This window comes from Orcinus orca, chromosome 3 (genome assembly GCF_937001465.1).
Source record: "Orcinus orca chromosome 3, mOrcOrc1.1, whole genome shotgun sequence".
Lineage (NCBI taxonomy): Eukaryota > Metazoa > Chordata > Mammalia > Artiodactyla > Delphinidae > Orcinus > Orcinus orca.
This window is the reverse complement of record NC_064561.1, coordinates 112824961-112844981: the sequence shown is the minus strand read 5'-3', so window position 1 is coordinate 112844981 and position 20021 is coordinate 112824961. Positions and strand designations below refer to the sequence as shown.

General features: G+C 37.1%; 1 protein-coding gene across 1 annotated transcript in view; it reads left to right on the top strand.

Moving 5' to 3' along the window:
* ADGRV1 (adhesion G protein-coupled receptor V1) overlaps positions 1-20021 on the top strand; it is a 524493-nt gene that overhangs the window by 132889 nt on the left and 371583 nt on the right. The window contains exons 51-58 of the mRNA XM_004263660.2: positions 282-486; positions 5426-5572; positions 7803-8058; positions 9746-9948; positions 11015-11191; positions 11561-11743; positions 13851-14030; positions 17156-17320. Of these exons, the coding sequence (XP_004263708.1) occupies positions 282-486; positions 5426-5572; positions 7803-8058; positions 9746-9948; positions 11015-11191; positions 11561-11743; positions 13851-14030; positions 17156-17320 (1516 nt within the window). The remainder of the gene's footprint in view (positions 1-281; positions 487-5425; positions 5573-7802; positions 8059-9745; positions 9949-11014; positions 11192-11560; positions 11744-13850; positions 14031-17155; positions 17321-20021) is intronic.

The following is a 20021-nucleotide window of genomic DNA, read 5'->3' as shown; positions in this document are numbered from 1 at the left end:
ATATGGTACCTAACTTCTGAGCCTTTATCTAGTGATGGAAGCATATACAAAATACAAGAACTATTAATAAGCCAGAAGTTTGGTTATTATCCATATTTCTAATATCTATTCTACCAAGTTAGTGATATGTGAACATTTTGGATTAAAATTTTACTTATGAAATGTGATTTCTGCAAACTTTTAATAGTAATCAGTATTATGAGAATTTTATGATTAATCTACCATTTATATGTCTTTAATTTGTTGTAGTTGACTTATTTTATATATACTTCTTATGCTAGTTCAGGTGAATTGATATTTGAGCCTGGAGGTAAAGAAGCTATAATAGCGGTAAATATCCTTGATGATACAGTTCCAGAGGAAGATGAATACTTCAGAGTTCAGCTTAAAAATCCCAAAGGAGGAGCAGAGATTGGTATTAATGGTTATGTAAAAATAACTATTCTGTCTAATGATGATGCCTATGGAGTGGTTGGATTTGCTCAGGTAAAGATTCCACACTTTGACGTCAAATGATTTATTCATTGTATTTATTTATTAGCTGCTATCAACACTCAGTGAGTGTCTTAAGCCTCTCTTCTCTTCCTTTCCCTGCTTCATTCCGAACTCTGCATTATAAGGTGAATTCTACTGATGATTGAAATTTACAGACTTGCACAATGGACCCTTGAGTCAACTTGTCTTAAACTTTTTTTTGGTACTGATTCCTTTCCTAAGATTGAATTTGAAATGTTACCAGTTGGCCTTGGTCCAGGAGTTTGGCTCTGCTCTTATCCTTGTTTACAGAGGATAATGGTGAAGCAGATTCCATATACACACTATGCACTGTGTCTTGTCACACACATCACCTACAAATATATTACTGTCCTTTTATGCCTTTGTTACTTCTGTGTCTTAAGAGAAAGAGAAAGATGTTTGTAACTGTACGTGCATTGTACACATGGAGATGCTTTCTCCTGAGGAAAGAGAGCTATCCAGTTATTCCAGTTTGACTTCCATACCCAGACTTCATATTCCTTTACCAATGAGCAAAAGGACAAACCTTCATATTGCATCATTTAGTCCTATTTGCAAAATGTATCACGATTTCTTAGTTAGAGTTACAGCTGCAGGTATCTTGTGTTTTTCTCTGAAATATTCTGCAGATAAGGAAAACTGAACTGAAACTGACTTAAAACACCTAGGGCGTGTCCACAGAGAAGGTGGGCTTGGGGTTGACTGGATGCTCTGCTGTGTCACTATGGCTCAGATTCTTTGCATCTGTGTATTTTGCCAGCAAAAAGCTAACCTTTCGTTTTGTTGTTTGAAAGCTGATGCTATCATTAGGGCTACTGCTTTCTTGTTCATGTCCATTTGCAGAGAGGGAGATGCTTTCTGTGGCTCTCTGTGTAAGGAAGAAGTTTCCCAAAAGCCTCTTCTTATGTCTCATTGGCCGGAACTGGGTAACAGGCCCACTTACTCAGTCATTTATTCATTCATGTAGCAGGTATTTAATAAATATCTTCCATGTACCACATGCTGTTTCAGATACTAGAGATATGTTAGAAAATAAAACAGTAAAAATCTCCATCCTCCTGGTCCTTAAATTCTAGAGAGGACAAGGGGAGACAGACAATAAGCAAAGACAAAAGAAACATCTGTACCATAGCCGATGTTAATAAGTGCCATGGAGAAACAGACAGGGAAGGCAGATGGTGAGTGAGGGAGGAGGTGGAGGTTGTGTGCTGGGAAATCAAAAAAATCAGGGAGAGCTGCGCTGAGCAAGTGACATAGGGCAAAGGCCTGGAGGAGATGAGGGAGGGAGTTTTGTGCATATCTCAGGGGAGAACATTCAAGGCAGGGGCACCCATCAGCAAGGGCAGAGGCCCGGACGTGAAGCCTTGCTCCTCTGGTGCAGCGAGAAGGCCACTGTGGCTGAAGCCAGTTACTAGGGGAGATGAAGGGCCAGGGCCCTGTGTCGCGGTCCCCACCAGCACCCACAGTTATGACGACTTGCTAGGAGGACTCACAGGATCAACATTTAGTCTTTCTCATGTCTCTGATTTACTGGAGTGAAAGGTTACAAAGCACAGTCAGCCAAGGGAAAAGGCTCATGGGTGAACTCCAGAGGGAACCAGGTGCCTTCTCTCCCAGTGGAGTCACACAGGACACACTTAAATTCCCCCAGTGTCAAGTTGACTTGTGATAACGCATGTGAGTTTTGCTGACCAAGGAAGCTTATTAGAGACTCAGCGCTCAAGGTTTTAACTGGGGGCTGATCACATAGGCACCCTGTACCTGGCATAGAACAAAATTCCAGGGTCCCAGAAGGAAACGGACTGTTTAGTATCAACCACATTGTGTGTGCAAACAGTTCAGGCACAAGAAGCTGGTTATCAGTTCTGTGGGTGGTGAGGACCCTCCCGATATTCCAGGTTCCCAGACATCAGCCAAGAAGGAACCCCATAGGCCTTTTGAAGGATAGCGGTCAGGCCTGCTACCTTAACTCTTTCCTGCACGGGCCCCTTAGTGTTTTCATGAATTTGGCCTCTGAGGGAAACTGGGAGCTTTTGGAGGATTGGGGTAAAAGAGTAATTTGATCCAACTAGCACTTTTTTTTTTATTTTTTGCGGTTCGCGGGCCTCTCACTGCTGTGGCCTCTCCCGTTGCGGAGCACAGGCTCTGGACGCGCAGGCTCAGCGGCCATGGCTCACGGGCCCAGCCGCTCCGTGGCATGTGGGATCTTCCCGGATCGGGGCACGAACCCGTGTCCCTTGCATCGGCAGGCAGACTCTCAACCACTGCGCCACCAGGGAAGCCCCCAACTTGCACTTTTAAAGGACATTCTCTTCATAGAATTGAGACTAGATTGTAAGTGGGCAAGGACAGAAATAGACTAGGAGGCTATTGCAGTAATTCAGCAGCAAATGATAGAGCTATGGGGAGCAGGAATGTGCCTTTCACCAAGACACAACCACTGTAAGAGGAGCAGTTTGCGGGGGATAAGATTAGACTTACTAATACCCTGAGTCAATTCCTTGCAAGGATCGTAGGGTCACCCTGTTACCCGCTCTGTCCCATCTCTGGAGCCAAAGGCATGTCAGCTTCCTCTGAGGCACCTCTGCCCAATAGAAATATAATATGAGCCCCTGGGTAATTCTGAGTTTTCTAGAAGCCCCATCAAAAAAGTAAAAAGAAACAGATGAAGTCAGTTTTCATGTTATATTTCATTTAACCCAATCTATTTGAAATATTATTGTTTCAACATGTAATCAACGCAAAATTATTTATGAAATATTTCACATCCTTTTTTTCCCGTATTTTGTCTTCGAATCCAGTATGCATTTTTACAGTGAAAGACTAGTCACATTTCAAGTGCTCAGTAGCCACATGTGGCTAGGAGCTGCTGTGTAGGACAGAGTAGCTCTAAGATGTGAGCTGCGCGGGTAGGGTTAGAAAGAAAGCAGACAACTTCTTTCCCCACCAGGTATTCACATGACTTGTTTCCTCACTGTTTCCTCTCTGCTGAAATGCCATCTTACAGAAAGGCCTTTTCTTGCTGAACATTGTGACTCCCACCATCATTCTTTATTACACCTTAATCTTCCTTATTGGCACTTACAATGGCTGATTGGTCTATTGCCAGTTTCTTTTTTTACTAGAATTAAAGACTATGAGAGCTGGCATACTGATTTCCTCGCAGCTTTCCCTGAACCAGACAAGTGCCTGGCACTCTGTAGGTGCTTCCTGTGAGCCTGTCATTATGCAGGGGAGGAAACAGAAGACTCACAGGGCCTTCTCAGGATCTCATACAACTATGGAGGGCAGAGCTGGGGCTCCTGGGGCAGAACCCAAATGCTCTGCAGCTCAGCTTCATCTTCTCACCGGCAGCTGTGCTGCAGATGGGGAGTACATTCTGTTCCTCAACTATTTAAGCATAGATCTTGCTTTATGAAGCCTGTTTCACAATTGTTCTAGAGACACGAAGTCACCGTGGCCTGATCCTTGCCAATAGATATAGTATCCTAGGTTTCTTCAATCCGTTCAGGAAAATTCCTCAATACAGGCCTCTCGTGTCTGGACAGCCTGGTTCCAAGATGGGACTTTAGATGTTGAGAATTTCTTGAATATCTTCTGGCTGTATTAATCCTCATTTTACTAATCCTTGTTAACAGATGGCATGAAGCCTGAGAGAGGCTTCTCTTTTTAAAAAGCATTTTCTTTCTTTCTTTTTTTAAAGGCATTGTCTTTTGTGAGCAAATTATATGCATATTTTAAAATCAAAGCATTTTCTGTAGGAATGTGTGATTGCCTTGAGCAAGATTTTACTACTATGTAACATCTGTAGCAATGTGTTAAAATGCTGTGTAAAACGCTATAGGATTGGATATCTACTCAAGTTAGCATTCTAACTGGAAGCTTACATAAGCTTAAATGAAATTTCTTAATTTTATTTAAGAAATTAATAGGGGAGTCTTTTTTTTTAGATTAAGTAAAAGTAAGTAAAAAGACGAGAACAATATTACTGGAAATATTTTAAAAAATCTTTATACTCTGTGTTCTTGCTGTATTGCCTATGGAGAAACAAAATTTATTGTAAGAAGAGAGTTTTTGGAGTATTAATTTTGAGGAAGCATTCATTAAATGGCTGGCAAGAGAAGTCTACAGGCCTTGGACAAAGAATGTTATAGTCACACAGAGGCAGAAATCAGTTTGGAACAAAGGAAAGAGGCTCAGAAGTATAGGTGAGAAGAAGAAGAGAGTAAGGGTCTAACATGAGGGAAAAGGATCGTTCTGGCAGGAAAAACAGTTGTAAAGACCATGAGCTAAGAGTGAAACATCATCCATGGAAACATCACAGCCTATAGAAACGTTTCAGAGGATATGAATGTAAGGATAAGAGACTTTTGTAAATGATCAGAAAGAGCTCACTGCTTCTCATGATGTCATTACATTTGGATGGGTCCTTGGGGACCACATAGACCAAACACTTATTTTACAAACAGGAAACAAAGACCTAGAGGGATTGCCAGAGCTTAACATAGGGGAGGAAGAAGATTTCTCTGTTCTCCTGACTCTCTCTGTGACACTTCTGTTGTATAAGCTATTTACATGCTATGTATACTCCTTTTAAAAATGTGTATGCTTTCTGAGTATAAAAATAATATGTTTATTGAAGAAAATTTGAAAAATATAGAACCTGGAAAAAAATCCTATAAAAATTAACCTTTTCATTTACTTTAACTTAGTCTTTTACTTATTCAGACATGCATGTTTTAAAGTAAAAATCATGGTCATCCTATATTACTATTTTTTAAATATTGTTTTTTATATAATATGTCATGTTGCTTGGTACTGTGAAGTTTGCAAATGCATAATAGCATGACCTAAAAGTCTGCCTAGATGATTTCAAATAACCCCTTATGACTTCCTGTGTATTTTTCAGAATTCATTATATAAACAGGTGGAGGAAATGGAGCAAGATAGCCTAGTAACCTTGAACGTTGAACGCTTAAAAGGAACATATGGTCGTATAACTGTAGCGTGGGAAGCTGACAGAAGTATTAGTGATATATTTCCTACCTCAGGAGTGGTATGTAATTTACAAAATTATAGGAGAGTCACTTTTAATTTATGGTTACTATTGTTGCATGGGACCAAACCCTGTCTTGTGGGTGAAGTGTTTGAGTTTGACCATGTCAGCATTGGATTCCTCCTAATCACCATAGAGAGGGATACAAGTTAAGGTTAGTTTTATTGTTGTGATTCTTCTTTTTTCCCTATAATACCAAAATTATCTGTAAAAACATCATCCCTTTTGAGATTCAATACACTGGTTGGCCAGATTATGGATGTATTACACTGTCAGAAAGATAAAACTAATCCAGCTGGGGCTGGAAATGTGGTTTTGAGATTTGGGTAGAATAGAAGCAGTAAATTGGGAACAAGTACAGTGAAATAACAGGAAGTATGGAAGAGTAGACCAGAGTTGCTGAGTGATGTAGGTTGAGTTTCCTATAAATAGACTCTGAGATTGAGAGTTGTGGGCCAAAAGTTCATTGGGAAGAGCACGTATAAGGAAGTGAGGAAGGCAATCATGAGCAGAGGGAGAAGTTGATCCACAGACAGTTGTCCCTGAGGTGGAGTTTATGAGGGAGTTTTGGAGCTGAGCTTGTCCTCTGGAGTTGTTTCCAGTTGGGGCGAGGGGATATAATGTTGCATCCTGTTTTAGCTGTCCTTGACCTCTGGTCACCTTTTGGTTGAGGCATAACCTGGGGTGAAGAATATTATGGCAGATTTTATTGCAGTGAATATTTACTTTATTCAAGCTACCAAAACTGCAAGTTGTATCTCTCAGGTTCTGTGTGTTCTGAATTATAATATGCTTCCCCAATTAATATTTCTTATATAAGCATGATTAAAATGATTTCTAATTTAAATACACAATAGTATCTTAGGTATGGACTGTATTTTTTTTTAATTTATGTATTTATTTTTGGCTGTGTTGGGTCTTTGTTGCTGTGCATGGGCTTTCTCTAGTTGTGGTGAGCAGGGGCTACTCTTCGTTGCAGTGTGCGGGCTTCTCATTGTGGTGGCTCCTCTTGTTGCGCAGCATGGGCTCTAGGTGCGTGGGCTTCAGTAGTTGTGGCACACAGGCTCAGTAGTTGTGGCTCACGGGCTCTAGAGCGCAGGCTCAGTAGTTGTGGCACACGGGCTTAGTTGCTCCGCGGCATGTGGAATCTTCCCAGACCAGGGCTCGAACCCGTGTCCCCTGCATTGGCAGGCAGATTCTTAACCACTGCGCCACCAGGGAAGCCCTGGAGTGTATTTTGGAAGAGAATTATCTTATCCAAAGGTCAGTAAGTTCTGTAAAGGGCCAGATAGTAAATATTTTAGACATTGAGGGCTATATGTTCTCTTTCCCAGCTATCAGCTTTGCCCTTGTAGCACAAGGGCAGCGATAGACAGTATGTTATCAAATGACCTTTTCTGTTTTCCAATAAAGCTTAATTTATAAAAAATGGATTTGACCAAAGGGCAGTAGTTTTCTGACTCTTGATTTTATTAATAAAGCTCTTGAGTTTATATCCTGAAGTGCCTTCTTTAGGTAGAGAGATGAGTGTCAGCAAAATAGGCCTGTAATGCTAGTTTGAATTGTTGTAAATAGTATGTATCCCTATTACTAGAGAATAAAGTCTGAAATGGGGAAAAAAGGGAAATGACATTCAAGAAGCAGACAGAAGCCCTATCAGAAAGGACTTCAGATGCTTTTTAGCAAATTTAGGTTTGACTCTTCAGACAATGGAGACCCAGGAGGAGAGAGAGACTCTGATTTGTATCTCTGCCTATCTTTCTCTCTCTATTTCTATTTTGATTGATTCATTGTTAAATAATACATCTATTCAGAGTTTAGGTGAGGGAAGTGGAAGTAGCACTCCTAGCAAAAGTTTTGTAGAGAAAAATGTTTAAACTATATGCCACCTTCTTTTATGTTTTTAGATTTTTATATATGGTATCTAGGGCTTAAATTTCCAGAAAGAGTATGTACTCAATATTTTATTAAGAAGGTAGGTTTCAGGATAGGACAGTTTGGCTACATGTTTTATCAGCTAAGTTTTAGTAGTGGTTTACTTTTTCTTTTTCCTAACAATCTTCTACTTCTCATGTGAAAGGCATTTGATTGATTTGTAGGATCATATGTTGCTTAAATATCTCATTATTTAAGATATGGTCGATATTAAAAGATAATCTAACCTTTTGGTATTCTTACTGCACAGTGATAAGTAGAATATAAATAAAATCTTCTTTCTTTAAAATTTTAGATTTCATTTTCTGAAGGCCAGGCACTGTCTACAATTACTCTGACTGTTCTTGCTGATGACCTACCAGAGTTGTCAGAGATTGTGATTGTAACACTCATCCGTATTATCACAGAAGGGGTTGAGGACCCATCAAAAGGTGCTACTATTGATCAGAAAAGAAACAAGTCTGTGATAACCACTCTGCCCAATGACTCGCCCTATGGCTCGGTGGGCTGGCATGCTGAGTCTCTCTTCGTCAGAGTAGCAGAGCCTAAAGGTAAATCTTGTTAAATATTTTTCAGGTTCTAGTAAGTTTTATTGGATGACTTAATTCTAATATTTACTAGGGATGTAATTTTCTTTTTTTACATGATATTTTTCAGTTTGACAGGTCATACTCAATCCTTTTTTACTTTTTGTTTGTTTCTATTAAATTTTCTGATCCTGTCGTTACACAGTGATATGGCTATATGAAATACTTTTACTTTTACTTTTTTTTTTTTTTTTTTTTGCGGTACGCGGGCCTCTCACTGTTGTGGCCTCTCCCGTTGCGGAGCACAGGCTCTGGACGCGCAGGCTCAGTGGCCATGGCTCACGGGCCCAACCGCTCCGCGGCATGTGGGATCTTCCCGGACCAGGGCTCGAACCCATGTCCCCTGCATTGGCAGGCGGACTCACAACCACTGCGCCACCAGGGAAGCCGTACTTTTACTTTTTGAGACATTACTGTCATAATAGAAATAATAATATTTTAGTAAATCATTATAGTAGAAGTGTTTGGGTTTTATTTTACTTTCTCTTTTTCATTTTTGATATATCTGTTCTCTTTCCTCACTCAGATTTCTCCGCTATAGATTTTCAATAGTTATAGAAAACAATGAGCAGCACAGAGAAATGCATGTGGTACTCGAGGTGTTAATTATCAAACCCAAAGCAGTAATTAGAATAATATTTTTTCTGTGAAGCATAAGTGATCAGTGCCTCTTTTCCTGTTTCCTTTGAGCTTAGTGTTGACATCTTTGTCTAAATGACTATTCTTATCAACTGTAGAATAAATAGATTTTTATAGATAAAGGTCATTTGACTTATTTGAATAAAAGGTTATATATAATATATATGTATTAAGAATATGTGAAGGCTCTAAAATTTTCAGATAGGAACATGGACATCTTTCAAGGACCTTTTATTTAAATAGTTGATGGAAAAAAATGACGTGTAATTATGCATCTAGGTCTTTATATATCTGTACATATCGGAATAGAAAGAGTAATCTTAAAATAAAATGATCTGTTCATTTATCCATTCAACAGTCATTTTTGAAGCACCTAGTAAGTACCAGAAATTGTGCTATGTGTTCTGGAAACAAAGACACGGTATTTCGTCATTAGAAATTCACAGACTGGTAGGGAAATTGACAAGCATTTTTTTCATTTATATAGCAAACTAAATTTTAAAAATCTAAGAAATGAAATAAAAAATATGTGCTGGGAAATACTTTGAGCTTTGTGATAGCCACCTTTACTGTAAGAACGAAATTGCTCTTCTTCTAATGATTAGTTATTAAATGATGACTCTGTGTGCTTAATTTTTCATTTTCAAAGAATCTTCCTGGCATTTGTAATTAGCCCCTCTGCTCAACCAGCAGGTATGCACTTTCCTAAGATTTTCAGCAGTTTCTGTTAAAGTGTATGACATGTGCAACATAGGAGAGTGAATTAGAGTACCAGAAGTGGGGGTTTAGAACTGGGATATAATGCTAACAGCTTGTGGTGATTCTCACCACAACTTTGGAGACAAGGTGGATAAAACACTAAATACTCCTTGGGAGTATACATTGTCTTTGTTTTACCTCTCTTTTTTACCTGTCTGAAAGGGGTAGTGCAGAACATTCTATCCTAAGTGCTTGGAATAGCATCAACAGCAAGTAGAAAAGCTTACTTACTTAAGGCATATCTGTCTCACAGAGAACATCACCACTCTTCAGTTACAAATTGTTCGAAATAAAGGACTGCTTGGAGACATAGCCATTCAGTTGGTAGCTAAACCCAATTTCTTACTGCACGTCAGTAATCAAGCCACTGAGAATGAAGATTATGTGCTACAAGAACCAATGATCATAATGAAAGAAAACATAAAAGAAACTTATGTCAAAGTTGCCATTTTGCCGGTGAGTCTAAGGCTGCAATGAATGTGATGTAAAATAAAGGAAAATACTCTTGAAGGTAAAATTTTTAAAAAGGGTGCCTTTTAAATATAAAGATACAGGTATTCTAATGCTCCCACCCACCCTAATATTTAATAATGAATGACTATTTAATAACTGAAAGATAAAATAACAAGTGTATTAATTGTTTATATTTATTTGTGAACTGGAATATTGTTTGAATGAACTTTGAAGCATTGAATCTGGATTGATTATGTGTCTGGTTGGATCCTCTATTCTGTTGCTTTGTTAGTTGTTTTCAACTAATGATTGAATGAATAAAATACCCAAGTTAATCTGGTTATTTTTATTATTGCTTTTACAGGACAGTGTTTTCATTCCATGATACAATCACTTGAATTAAGATTAGTCTTCAGATGGGGTTTAGATCTGGTTTTAGTGCTCTCACTCTCTTTCTCTCCTTCGTCTAAAGAGAATGTGTATATACGTCTGTAGTGATGCCCAAGAAACTGAAATTTGTTAATAGTATTATCACTAATATATAATTAAATATTGTATTTATATATTATAGTCCTACATATATTCATTATTATCATTCTTTTGAAATTTTTTATTACCTATTGAAAAATAAGGTAACAATTTTTAAAAAGTTAATTAAAATATAGGATTATAATTAGATTTACAAGTCCAGAGCTTTCACTTTTTAAGATGTATGTAGCATTTACCAGTTTCTCCTAAATTGAGAGGATGTTATATATGTAAACATATTCAGTAGGATGTGGTCAAAATTGTAGGATAGATACTTTTAAAGAATTATTTTACTTGCTCATGAGTATGTGGCTTCCATTGAAACATCACCAATAAGCTTGAATATCCCCTAAGATTCTGAAGTTGTCAGTGGGGATGTACTAAAATATAAAAAGGAATCTTATTTTATATGTGTGGTAGAACTGCCTGTTCCTGTGGACAGTCATTCTTTACTGAAAAATATTGTATTTCCAATGCAAATCAAATATATTAAAAAAAATAAAACCCATCTCTCTCCCTTCCCGCTGTTCCTTACCCCCAGGATGATGCCCCCGAGCTGGAGGAAGGGTTTATTGTCAACATCACTGAGGTGTACCTGGTGAACTCTGACTTCTCTGCAGGACAGCCAAGTGTGCGGAGGCCTGGGATGGAAATAGTTGAGATAATGATTGAAGAAAATGATGATCCCAGAGGAATTTTTAATTTTCATGTTACCAGAGTGAGAGGAACTTTCACACATTTATAGTAATAACAAAAGCTTGTATCTGCTGATTTGGCCAGTATCATATATTTTCTGAAAAATAATTGACTTTTCTTGTAGGTATTAATAAATACCCATCTTGAAGTTTTTCTTATAGACTAATTCTTAGTTCTCTTTGAGCTAGAACAAAGGATTAAGCAAGTTTGTTTACATTACATTTAAATGTAAGAGTTCTGAAGACCGAATATGCATACTTATAGTCAACTATTGATTTCTACTTTGAAGAGTGAAGTATAAGAACTAATAGTAGAAATAATAAGTTTAGAAAGTGATGACTTACATGAGTTACTTTTGTCTTGCATTTTAACTTATATTCTTTATTTAAAGGATGTTGGTGGAGTTATTACTGCCTATGAGGTACCTCCACCCCTGAACATTCTTCAAGTTGCTGTAGTCCGGCTGGCTGGAAGCTTTGGGGCAGTAACTGTTTATTGGAAAGCAACACTGGACAGTGCTGGCCTGGAAGACTTTAAGCCATCTCACGGGATTCTTGAATTTGCAGATAGACAAGTATGCTAGTTACAGACATATTAACATTTTTTGGTTGTACTTGAAACATTTTATAGGCATCCACCAAATGAATGTGCAGTGGTGATTGCTGAATGTATTAAATTCTAAATTTCCATGTCAAGCCAACAGAGGTATCGTTAGTTAATGTATAATTTTTTAATGGACATGGGAAGAGAATATAAATAGGCAAGAATCTTACCCTCTCTGAAATTCCCCACCTAACTCTATTTTAAATAGAAGTTATAAAATGATAATAACTGGCTTGGAAGTGCCTAAGAATGTATAAAATACTGCCTGATGAACTAGACTATTCCTATGAACTTTAGGTTCTTATATTCTATTTGTTTCTTAATGATTATAAATATAAATTTTTTTTAGGATTTGCAGTAGAAGTGTATGCATTTATTACTAAAGACATTTATTATTATGTACATTTATTATTACCCAAAGATTTTTTTACAATTAAAAAACACTAAAATGATAGAAAAGGAACAAAGTAGTTAAAACTGGAAAAAATTGAAAAACAGTATTCTAGATTTGGGCCAACCAATCTTAAAAATTACAAAATATTCCTTAAGAATTGTAAGCTTGTGAACTGGGCATTTTGCAATATGTAAGAATTTTTGATAAATTTTTAAGTCAGTAAGTGGAAAAAGCATGTGAACAACCATGAAAATGTTAGTAACTTCAAATAGCAGTATCGATTTACATGCAGTCTGATTTTGCCTGCACAGATTTGCACAGTGTGCATCAACTTATTAGTTGCCGTTAGGGGGATAGTAAATACTGCTAAAAGATAAGCATACAGATCTAGATTTTCCTACACATAAAGGTCTATTGTTAATATTTGAAATCATGAGATTTTAACAAATTTAAGACTTTAAAACATTTCCTACTAAAAGGAGGCGAAATGCAGATTTTCATGTTAAAAGTAGAAACAAATAAATTGATTTTTCATGGAAGCAACCTTCCAACTTTATATTATCAGGACTTTATTCTTTTCATGAAGTTAAAGTCCCATCACTTAGCAGCACCCTTAGGATCATCATCATTCTTAAATTTAACATCCTGTAGGGAAAGTATTCTGTGTTCTACAGTACTGATTTGAGGTGCAGACATTTTGACAAGCTTATATTTTAGCATTTGATTTTGTTCAGGTTTCTCTTTCTCTGAATGTGACGTCCAGATTTCTCACTTTTCTCTGTTACTATATTAAAGGTGGATTTAGGTAGGAAAACTTTGTTTTTTGATAAATGTCTGTGTCATTTCCCTTTGGGATATAGAAAATATTTTAAATATGGGCATACAGCTGGGATATTTTTATGACTAATAGTGAAATCACAAGCTGGACCAAAGTTTTACTCATTTATAAGTTATAAAAACTTGTAACATAGATCCAGACAGATGAATGAACTCCTGATCACAGAGTTCTAAAAACATGAAATTTGGGTTTTCTTCCTGCCTTTTTCCCTACATTACAAGAACAGTAATTTGAAACCGAAGGGATTTATTCTAGTTACAGAAGACAGTAATAATTTATATGGTACCATTTTATATCAGGTCGTATTAATGCTAAGTATACTAAAATTTATGTTTGTGCAATGATAATTAGAGCCTGCATGACATTTTAAATATTTTTCTTCAAGAATAAGCCTTCATTGTTTTTTTGAATCTATAAATTATCCCATATTTTATTACATATATAATTTCCTCTATCTTGGAAACAATAGACTGAAAAGTTTTGACTTTGAAATACTATAAATATGTGACTATTTTGTTTTTAAATTTTTAAATTTTTATAGAAAAGTTTTGGCCACACTGCACGGCTTCTGGGATCTTGGTCCCCTGACCAAGGATTGAACCCAGGCCCTCAGCAGTGAGAGCACAGAGTCCTAACCACTGGTCCGCCAGGGAATCCCCTGACTTTTAAATAGTATTATGAACACCACAGGCAAAAATTCCTGCTTTTTTCTTTGGTACTATGTTTCTAAGTTTCAACTAAAAAGTTAAAATATATGCGATCAAAAACTGCTATTACATTTTACCCTCTCTGCCTTTTTCCTTCTCTCCCTCCCTCTTTTCCTTCTTTCCTTCTTTTCTTTTATAGGTTATCGCAGTGATAGAAATCACCATAATTGATGATGCTGAATTTGAACTCATGGAGATATTCAATATTTCCTTAATCAGGGTGGCTGGAGGTGGCAGACTTGGAGAAGATGTTGTGGTAACTGTTGTTATTCCACAGAATGATTCTCCATTTGGAGTGTTTGGATTTGAAGAAAAGACTGTAAGTGAAATATATCAGGAAGGGGGGGGGTGCCTTCCCCTAAACTAATTTTTCATGTAATTTATAGTAGAAAGGTCTTTTTCTTTTTAAAAAAAAAAAAAACTCTGCATTACTCTTTACTTACAGTTCTTTCTCAAGGCTCTTTTGAGTTGGCTATTGAATTAGGGGCCAATCTGCTAACCTGTGCACACAGTTTTATAATAGTGAGAGCTCTTAACATCAGGCAGTTACAAAGGGGTGTAATAGACTATGAGGTACTTTTTGTCTATACATTCTGTTCTGTACCAGCTCTGCTACCAGACTGCCATCCTGGTTACAAGGCAGGATTCTGTCATGCTCCGGTTTTACACCCCAGGAATGGATTTAGCTGAGGAGGGATTTATATTCCCCACCTTTCAGGCCCTCTATCTTGATTTATACTGAACAAAACACTACAGTCGCCCCAGCTCCTGTGTTTCTATGTATTTCTTCTCTCTCTCCCCTCTTACTTCTCATGGGCTGCCTACTTCTAAGACCTGCAAGAGTGAGCCTAAATATTATTATTAATATTCTCTCCCCTGAGAGAGAAAAAAAAAGCTTTGGCTAGTACAAAATTATCTCTCTACCTTAACTATACAATGAGGTGCTGTAAACTATATCATAATTATTATGACATAATGATTATATCATCATCATTATGACTTTACCTTTCAAAGGAAATTTCAAGATGAAATAATCATACAAATATTTAGATAATTTCGATAGACACAGCAACTTTTCTGGCTTCTTTGTCACCATTCCCTTTATTTAATCACTTATAGGTAATCAGTAATTCAACATAGATCATTTTAAATAATAGCAAATTGTCTAATGCCTATTGTCTTTACTGTTCAGTGGATGCAAGGCTAGACCTGCAACTTGCATATCAGGGCTGGGCTTCCTAGATGCTCCAAAATTTAGATAAACCCTAATAATTGCCTAATTATTTGATCATTGAAATTTCAACTTCATAAGAAAATGGAAACTATAAAAGGAACAGAACCCTTCTGCTGTAGCCTATTTGAGACTCTTTTTCTTCCTTGAGAAAGGAATGAGCAGAAATAAGTGTTTGTAAAGAGTGGTAGATTCACAAAAGAGTAGCTGTGAATGTTTTCTAGGCAACCTAAGAAGTCTGGAAAATACAAAATGTATAAAGAAAAGTGTAAAAGTACCCATAATATTATTGCTCTAAGATAGATATCGTTAGTATTTTGTCATATTTCCATCCAGGCCTTCTTTGCATATATGCAGAGAAATATTTTAATATATACGAGTATGTAATTTATTTTTATAAAATGTATTAAATGTACTAAAAATGTATTCTCTGTTACCTTCTGAGGTTAGATAAAAAGTTCAGGGTTTAAGTAGTCCAACCTCCAACTGATGAAATGTTATAATAATGTTTTTGCTTTTAACTTTGTCATACTTTTGGACTTAGCCATTCGATGGTATATTTACAGGTTTCTCTCACCTTTTGAGAAAATGAAGGAGTTATGCTACTATTCATAAATAATTTCTGTTTATTCATTTTATCTTAACTGCTGTCGTAAACCTTACTGCAATAACTTTAGTGCATCCTTGATCTGGGAACTACTGTCTTATTGTAATAGCCTCAGATTTCCAACTTGTCTTATAGTCTAAAAGTAAGATTTAAGGTACCCAAACCCTTGTGAGGAGTGAGTTGATACATGTAAAGCACATATAATTGGGCTTTACCCTCAATAGGTGTCAATTGCTGGTTTAATTGTTGATAATATTAGTAGTAGCTTGTGGCTCAGCCCTTTGTGGCTACTTTCCTTGTATCCTATCTTTCTTATAGCCAATAGCTCTTGATAACTTGGAGTTTATCTTTTAACCTGTATCTAAGATACACAATATTGTGCACATAGTGAACATTCTGGTAGCATTATTTGGTGAGACAGATTATATTCAGAACTGAAGAACACTGAGAAAGGATTATTGGTATTAATCTGTCAAAATTCATAAGCTTCTCACAGGGAAATGTGCTGAGTATACCAAAGCACTGGGAATCGCAGAAACTCCTGGAAATATGCTTGTGAAACTGAAACTAGAATATTATTATCTATGGAAACGAAAAGGACTTATATACACAGTTTGTTTATAATGGATTTTTTTTCTTTCTCACTTTGCTTTTTTCTTACTTGATATTTCTGGTGTCTGAGGAGTGCTTTGAACAGCACTGCGTATGGAGTCAAAACATCTGAACTAAATCGCAGGCTCCTTTTCTCCAAATACATGTATATCTGTGCTCCTCAGCTTTCTTAGAGTTTTTGTGAGGCTTAAATAAGATAAAGTATGTGCAAGAACTGACACATAATAGAAGCTCAACAAATATCGGTTGGCTCCAAATCCCTACTCTTGGCACCAATGCAAAAATCTCATGAAATAAAAACCCAACAAGATTGAATTATACACTCGTTAAGTGTCTTTCTTGAAAATGGAAAGCATTGTGTTATATTTTTGTATTTACATAACAAGTGCATAGTATAGGCTCAGTTTGGACTTTGCTTCACAGAGTCAATATGTGTAATTCATATTAGATCTGTATTATGTGGGGAGCCTGACTGCCGTAAAAGAACCCCCAAATCTCAGTTTCTTAATCTAGTAAGAGTTTATTTCTTCTTTATGCAAAAGTCCTACATCACTGTTCCTAGTTGGGGTCTTATGGACACCTCTTCTCCAACTGGCATCTCAGGCACCAGAGTCTCTCCATCTGTGACTCTGTCCTCCTCTAGTCATCCAGCAAATGGAGAAAGAGGGAATGTGGAAGATTGTGTGAAGTTGATGGCCAGACAATGATTAGCATACTTCACTTCTGCCTGAATTATTTTGGCCAGAATTCAGTCACAAGCTCCACCTAATTGAAGAAGGGGCTAGGAAATGCCAAGTAGCTGAGTGTCTAGGGCAAAAAGGGAGTGGGATTTGGTGAAACATTTTTTTTCTGCCACATGATTGTAACATGCTGTGATTAGAGTTCTAAATTCAAAAATTGCAGTCATTGAGAAGAGAAATGAGATTCTGTTTGTTCTTCCTGCTGCTTTGCACTCTTTTTTTTTTTTAACCTTACTGGATTTTCTTTTTTTCAGGTAATGGTTGATGAATCCCTTTTGTCTGATGACCCTGATTCATATGTGACATTGACAGTTGTCCGGTCCCCAGGAGGAAAAGGAGCCATCCGACTTCAGTGGACCATAGATGAGATGGCTAAAGACGACCTCAGTCCTTTGAATGGGACACTTCATTTTGATGAGGTGTGATCGTCATCAGGACTCCTGTAGTTTTTCTCTAATTTGTCTTTGTTTGATTTTCTGAATTTTTTGAAATCATATGCACCGTGGAGAAAAATCACACACACACACACGCGCGCGCGCACACACACACACACACACACACGCACACACACACACACACACACACACACCACCCCAAGATGTCTGAAATTTAATTCAGACACTACCTACATCCCACCCTTAAAACTGCTCTTTTCTTGACATATCCTCCCCTGATTGAGGGCAAAACCAGTCAACTGAGCTGGACATCTGGGTGTCATCCCCATCTCTACCCATTCTGTAACTCTTGCATATATTTGACAGCTGAGTTTAGTCAGTTTTCCCTTTTAAACACCCTTTCTGTTCTCATACTCTGTCATGGCTGTGACAATCCGAGCCTCCATCATCTTTCCTTGGATGGTCTTTTAACTGATATTCCCACTCCATGTCTTTTCCCTTTTCTGTCCAGTATCCGTGCCACTGAGTAAGGTTATTTTTCTATAAGGAAGATCTCGTTATGCCACCCCCTGCTTAAAATGATCCAGTGGCAGCGTCTTACCCACAGAACTTCAGGCTCTGAAATGTGGAACACAGGGCCTCTTGGAGGGAATACTGGCTGTACCTTCCTCCCAGTTAATCTGAGCACAGAGTTTCACTGTGAATGCAGTGTAACCAGAACCAAGGAGCATTTATCTATCAAACTCTGAACTCTTTTTTTCCTGGAAGGAGGGATGGAGAGGTGGAAGAGAATTGACAGGCTGATTCTTAAATCCATATGGAAATGCAAAAGACCAAGAATAGTTTCAGAAACTCACAAAGAATGGAGGGTGCCCCTTCCTAACTAAACTTAAGATAATATGTAGCACAGGTAAATGTGACAGTATGATATTGGCTCTGGGATAGACAAATAGACCAAAGAGAAGAAACTGGAGAATCCAGATTTATCAATCTTTTATGGTTTTTGCTTTCATGTTTTCATAAATCTTTCCTAAATTAGTAAAAACGAAAGCAAAAGGAAATTAGTTAAAAACCAGAAAACAGTAGAACTGATGAATAAGTTTTTTTAAAAGCAACAAAAAATAACTTCACAAAATAAGAACAAGCAAGAAAGAACCATTAAAAGAGAAAGTATAAAATTTCCGTAAACGAAATAGAATTTAAAAAATTAAATAGGAGACTAGAAGGTCCCCAAGGTGGTTTTCTAAAAGAAATTTGGCCAAACATGTAAAGATAAGATGATCCCAATGAAACATGGTCAATCTATTTTTTTTTTGAGTCTATTGACCTTTTATCAGAGCTTTCAACACCAAACAACACAAAAGCAAATACTTTTTTTTCATTCAGTTTTCTAATAGGTGATGAATAAATTAATCGGTGATGCCCTCCGGCAATCCACTTGCCACTTAGACATTCTGCCACCATTTTTGAGGTGTTGGTTACTCTAATGGAATTAAAGATCTCAAGCCAGATGGCACAGATATTTCATCCACTCATTTCTTAGGTTCTGATATGCGATGGCTCAAGAAACATTTCGGTTGCATGCCCTAAACCTCTATAAACTTCTCATTTGTCATGAGAAGAATTTAGAAATTACTTTGAAATTTCTGTAAAGATTTTCCGTAGTAATAATGAGCAGTCATTTCCCAGTTACAAGATCTACTTCCCAGATGATTAGAAAGATTTTCTGATGTTGAGCAGGATATCTGTACCAAAATGGCAAATAGTCTGATCTTTTACCCCAGGGAATAAGGCCATCCTTGTTCAGAGTACTGTATCAGGAGGGGTGAGTTTATGGGTCACCCTGGACTTGACCCTCTCCGTCTTGTTCTTTGCTTACCAACCTGGTGCGTTCCATGTACCTCTGCATAATAGCTTTACTGTTCTTGTATACTCAGCTACTGACATACCTACGTCTCCGTTCTAACAAATGGCTTTGTACCTAAGCATATAGTTCAGAGCCGCTAATTGACAATGTGCAGAGAGTAAAAGGGATGGGAGTGATTAATTGCATCCCAGGAATTATAGATTTTCCATGAGTGCATTTAATAAGGTCTGAGGCAGGAAGTATACATTTTCCTAGCAGCTCTTATAAAATTTTTAAGAAGTACAGTTACTGTAAAATATAAAAAAAGGACTCTTATGAAGAGAGGACAGCTTGAGTGAAGAGATTAGAATAATGCTTTTAATAATAAAAATCTCAAAGAAGAGATGCGATTGCGGAACTAAGATGTACATAAGAAGCAATAAACAGAATTCAAACTATAGAAAATTAATCAGTGATGCATAGGACAAATTTGAGGGTTTTTTATCAGTATACGGAGGAGGCGGTGAAGATAAAAGTGATTTCTGTCACGGTTATGTCTCGAAGTATTAAGCTGGTTGTCTTCCATATATTTGCTTTTCCTTATTCTTTCTCTTCCAGCCTACACTGAAAACTTAGCCCACGTTCCAAGAAATTATTGAGCTAAGTTTAAGCCAAGAGAGGGAAGGAATAATAGTGAAAATGCTTGAGATCAACACCTATGGAAGGAATGGGAAGGAAGCAGGAGTGGGTAGAGGGCAAGGAGTAAAAATGGGTAGTAGAAAGATAACCTTTATAAGTATTAAACCTATGACGTTCATCTATTTACATCATGCTATGACCATTTAATTCTAAGTGATCGAACTTTCAATGGTTGAAAAT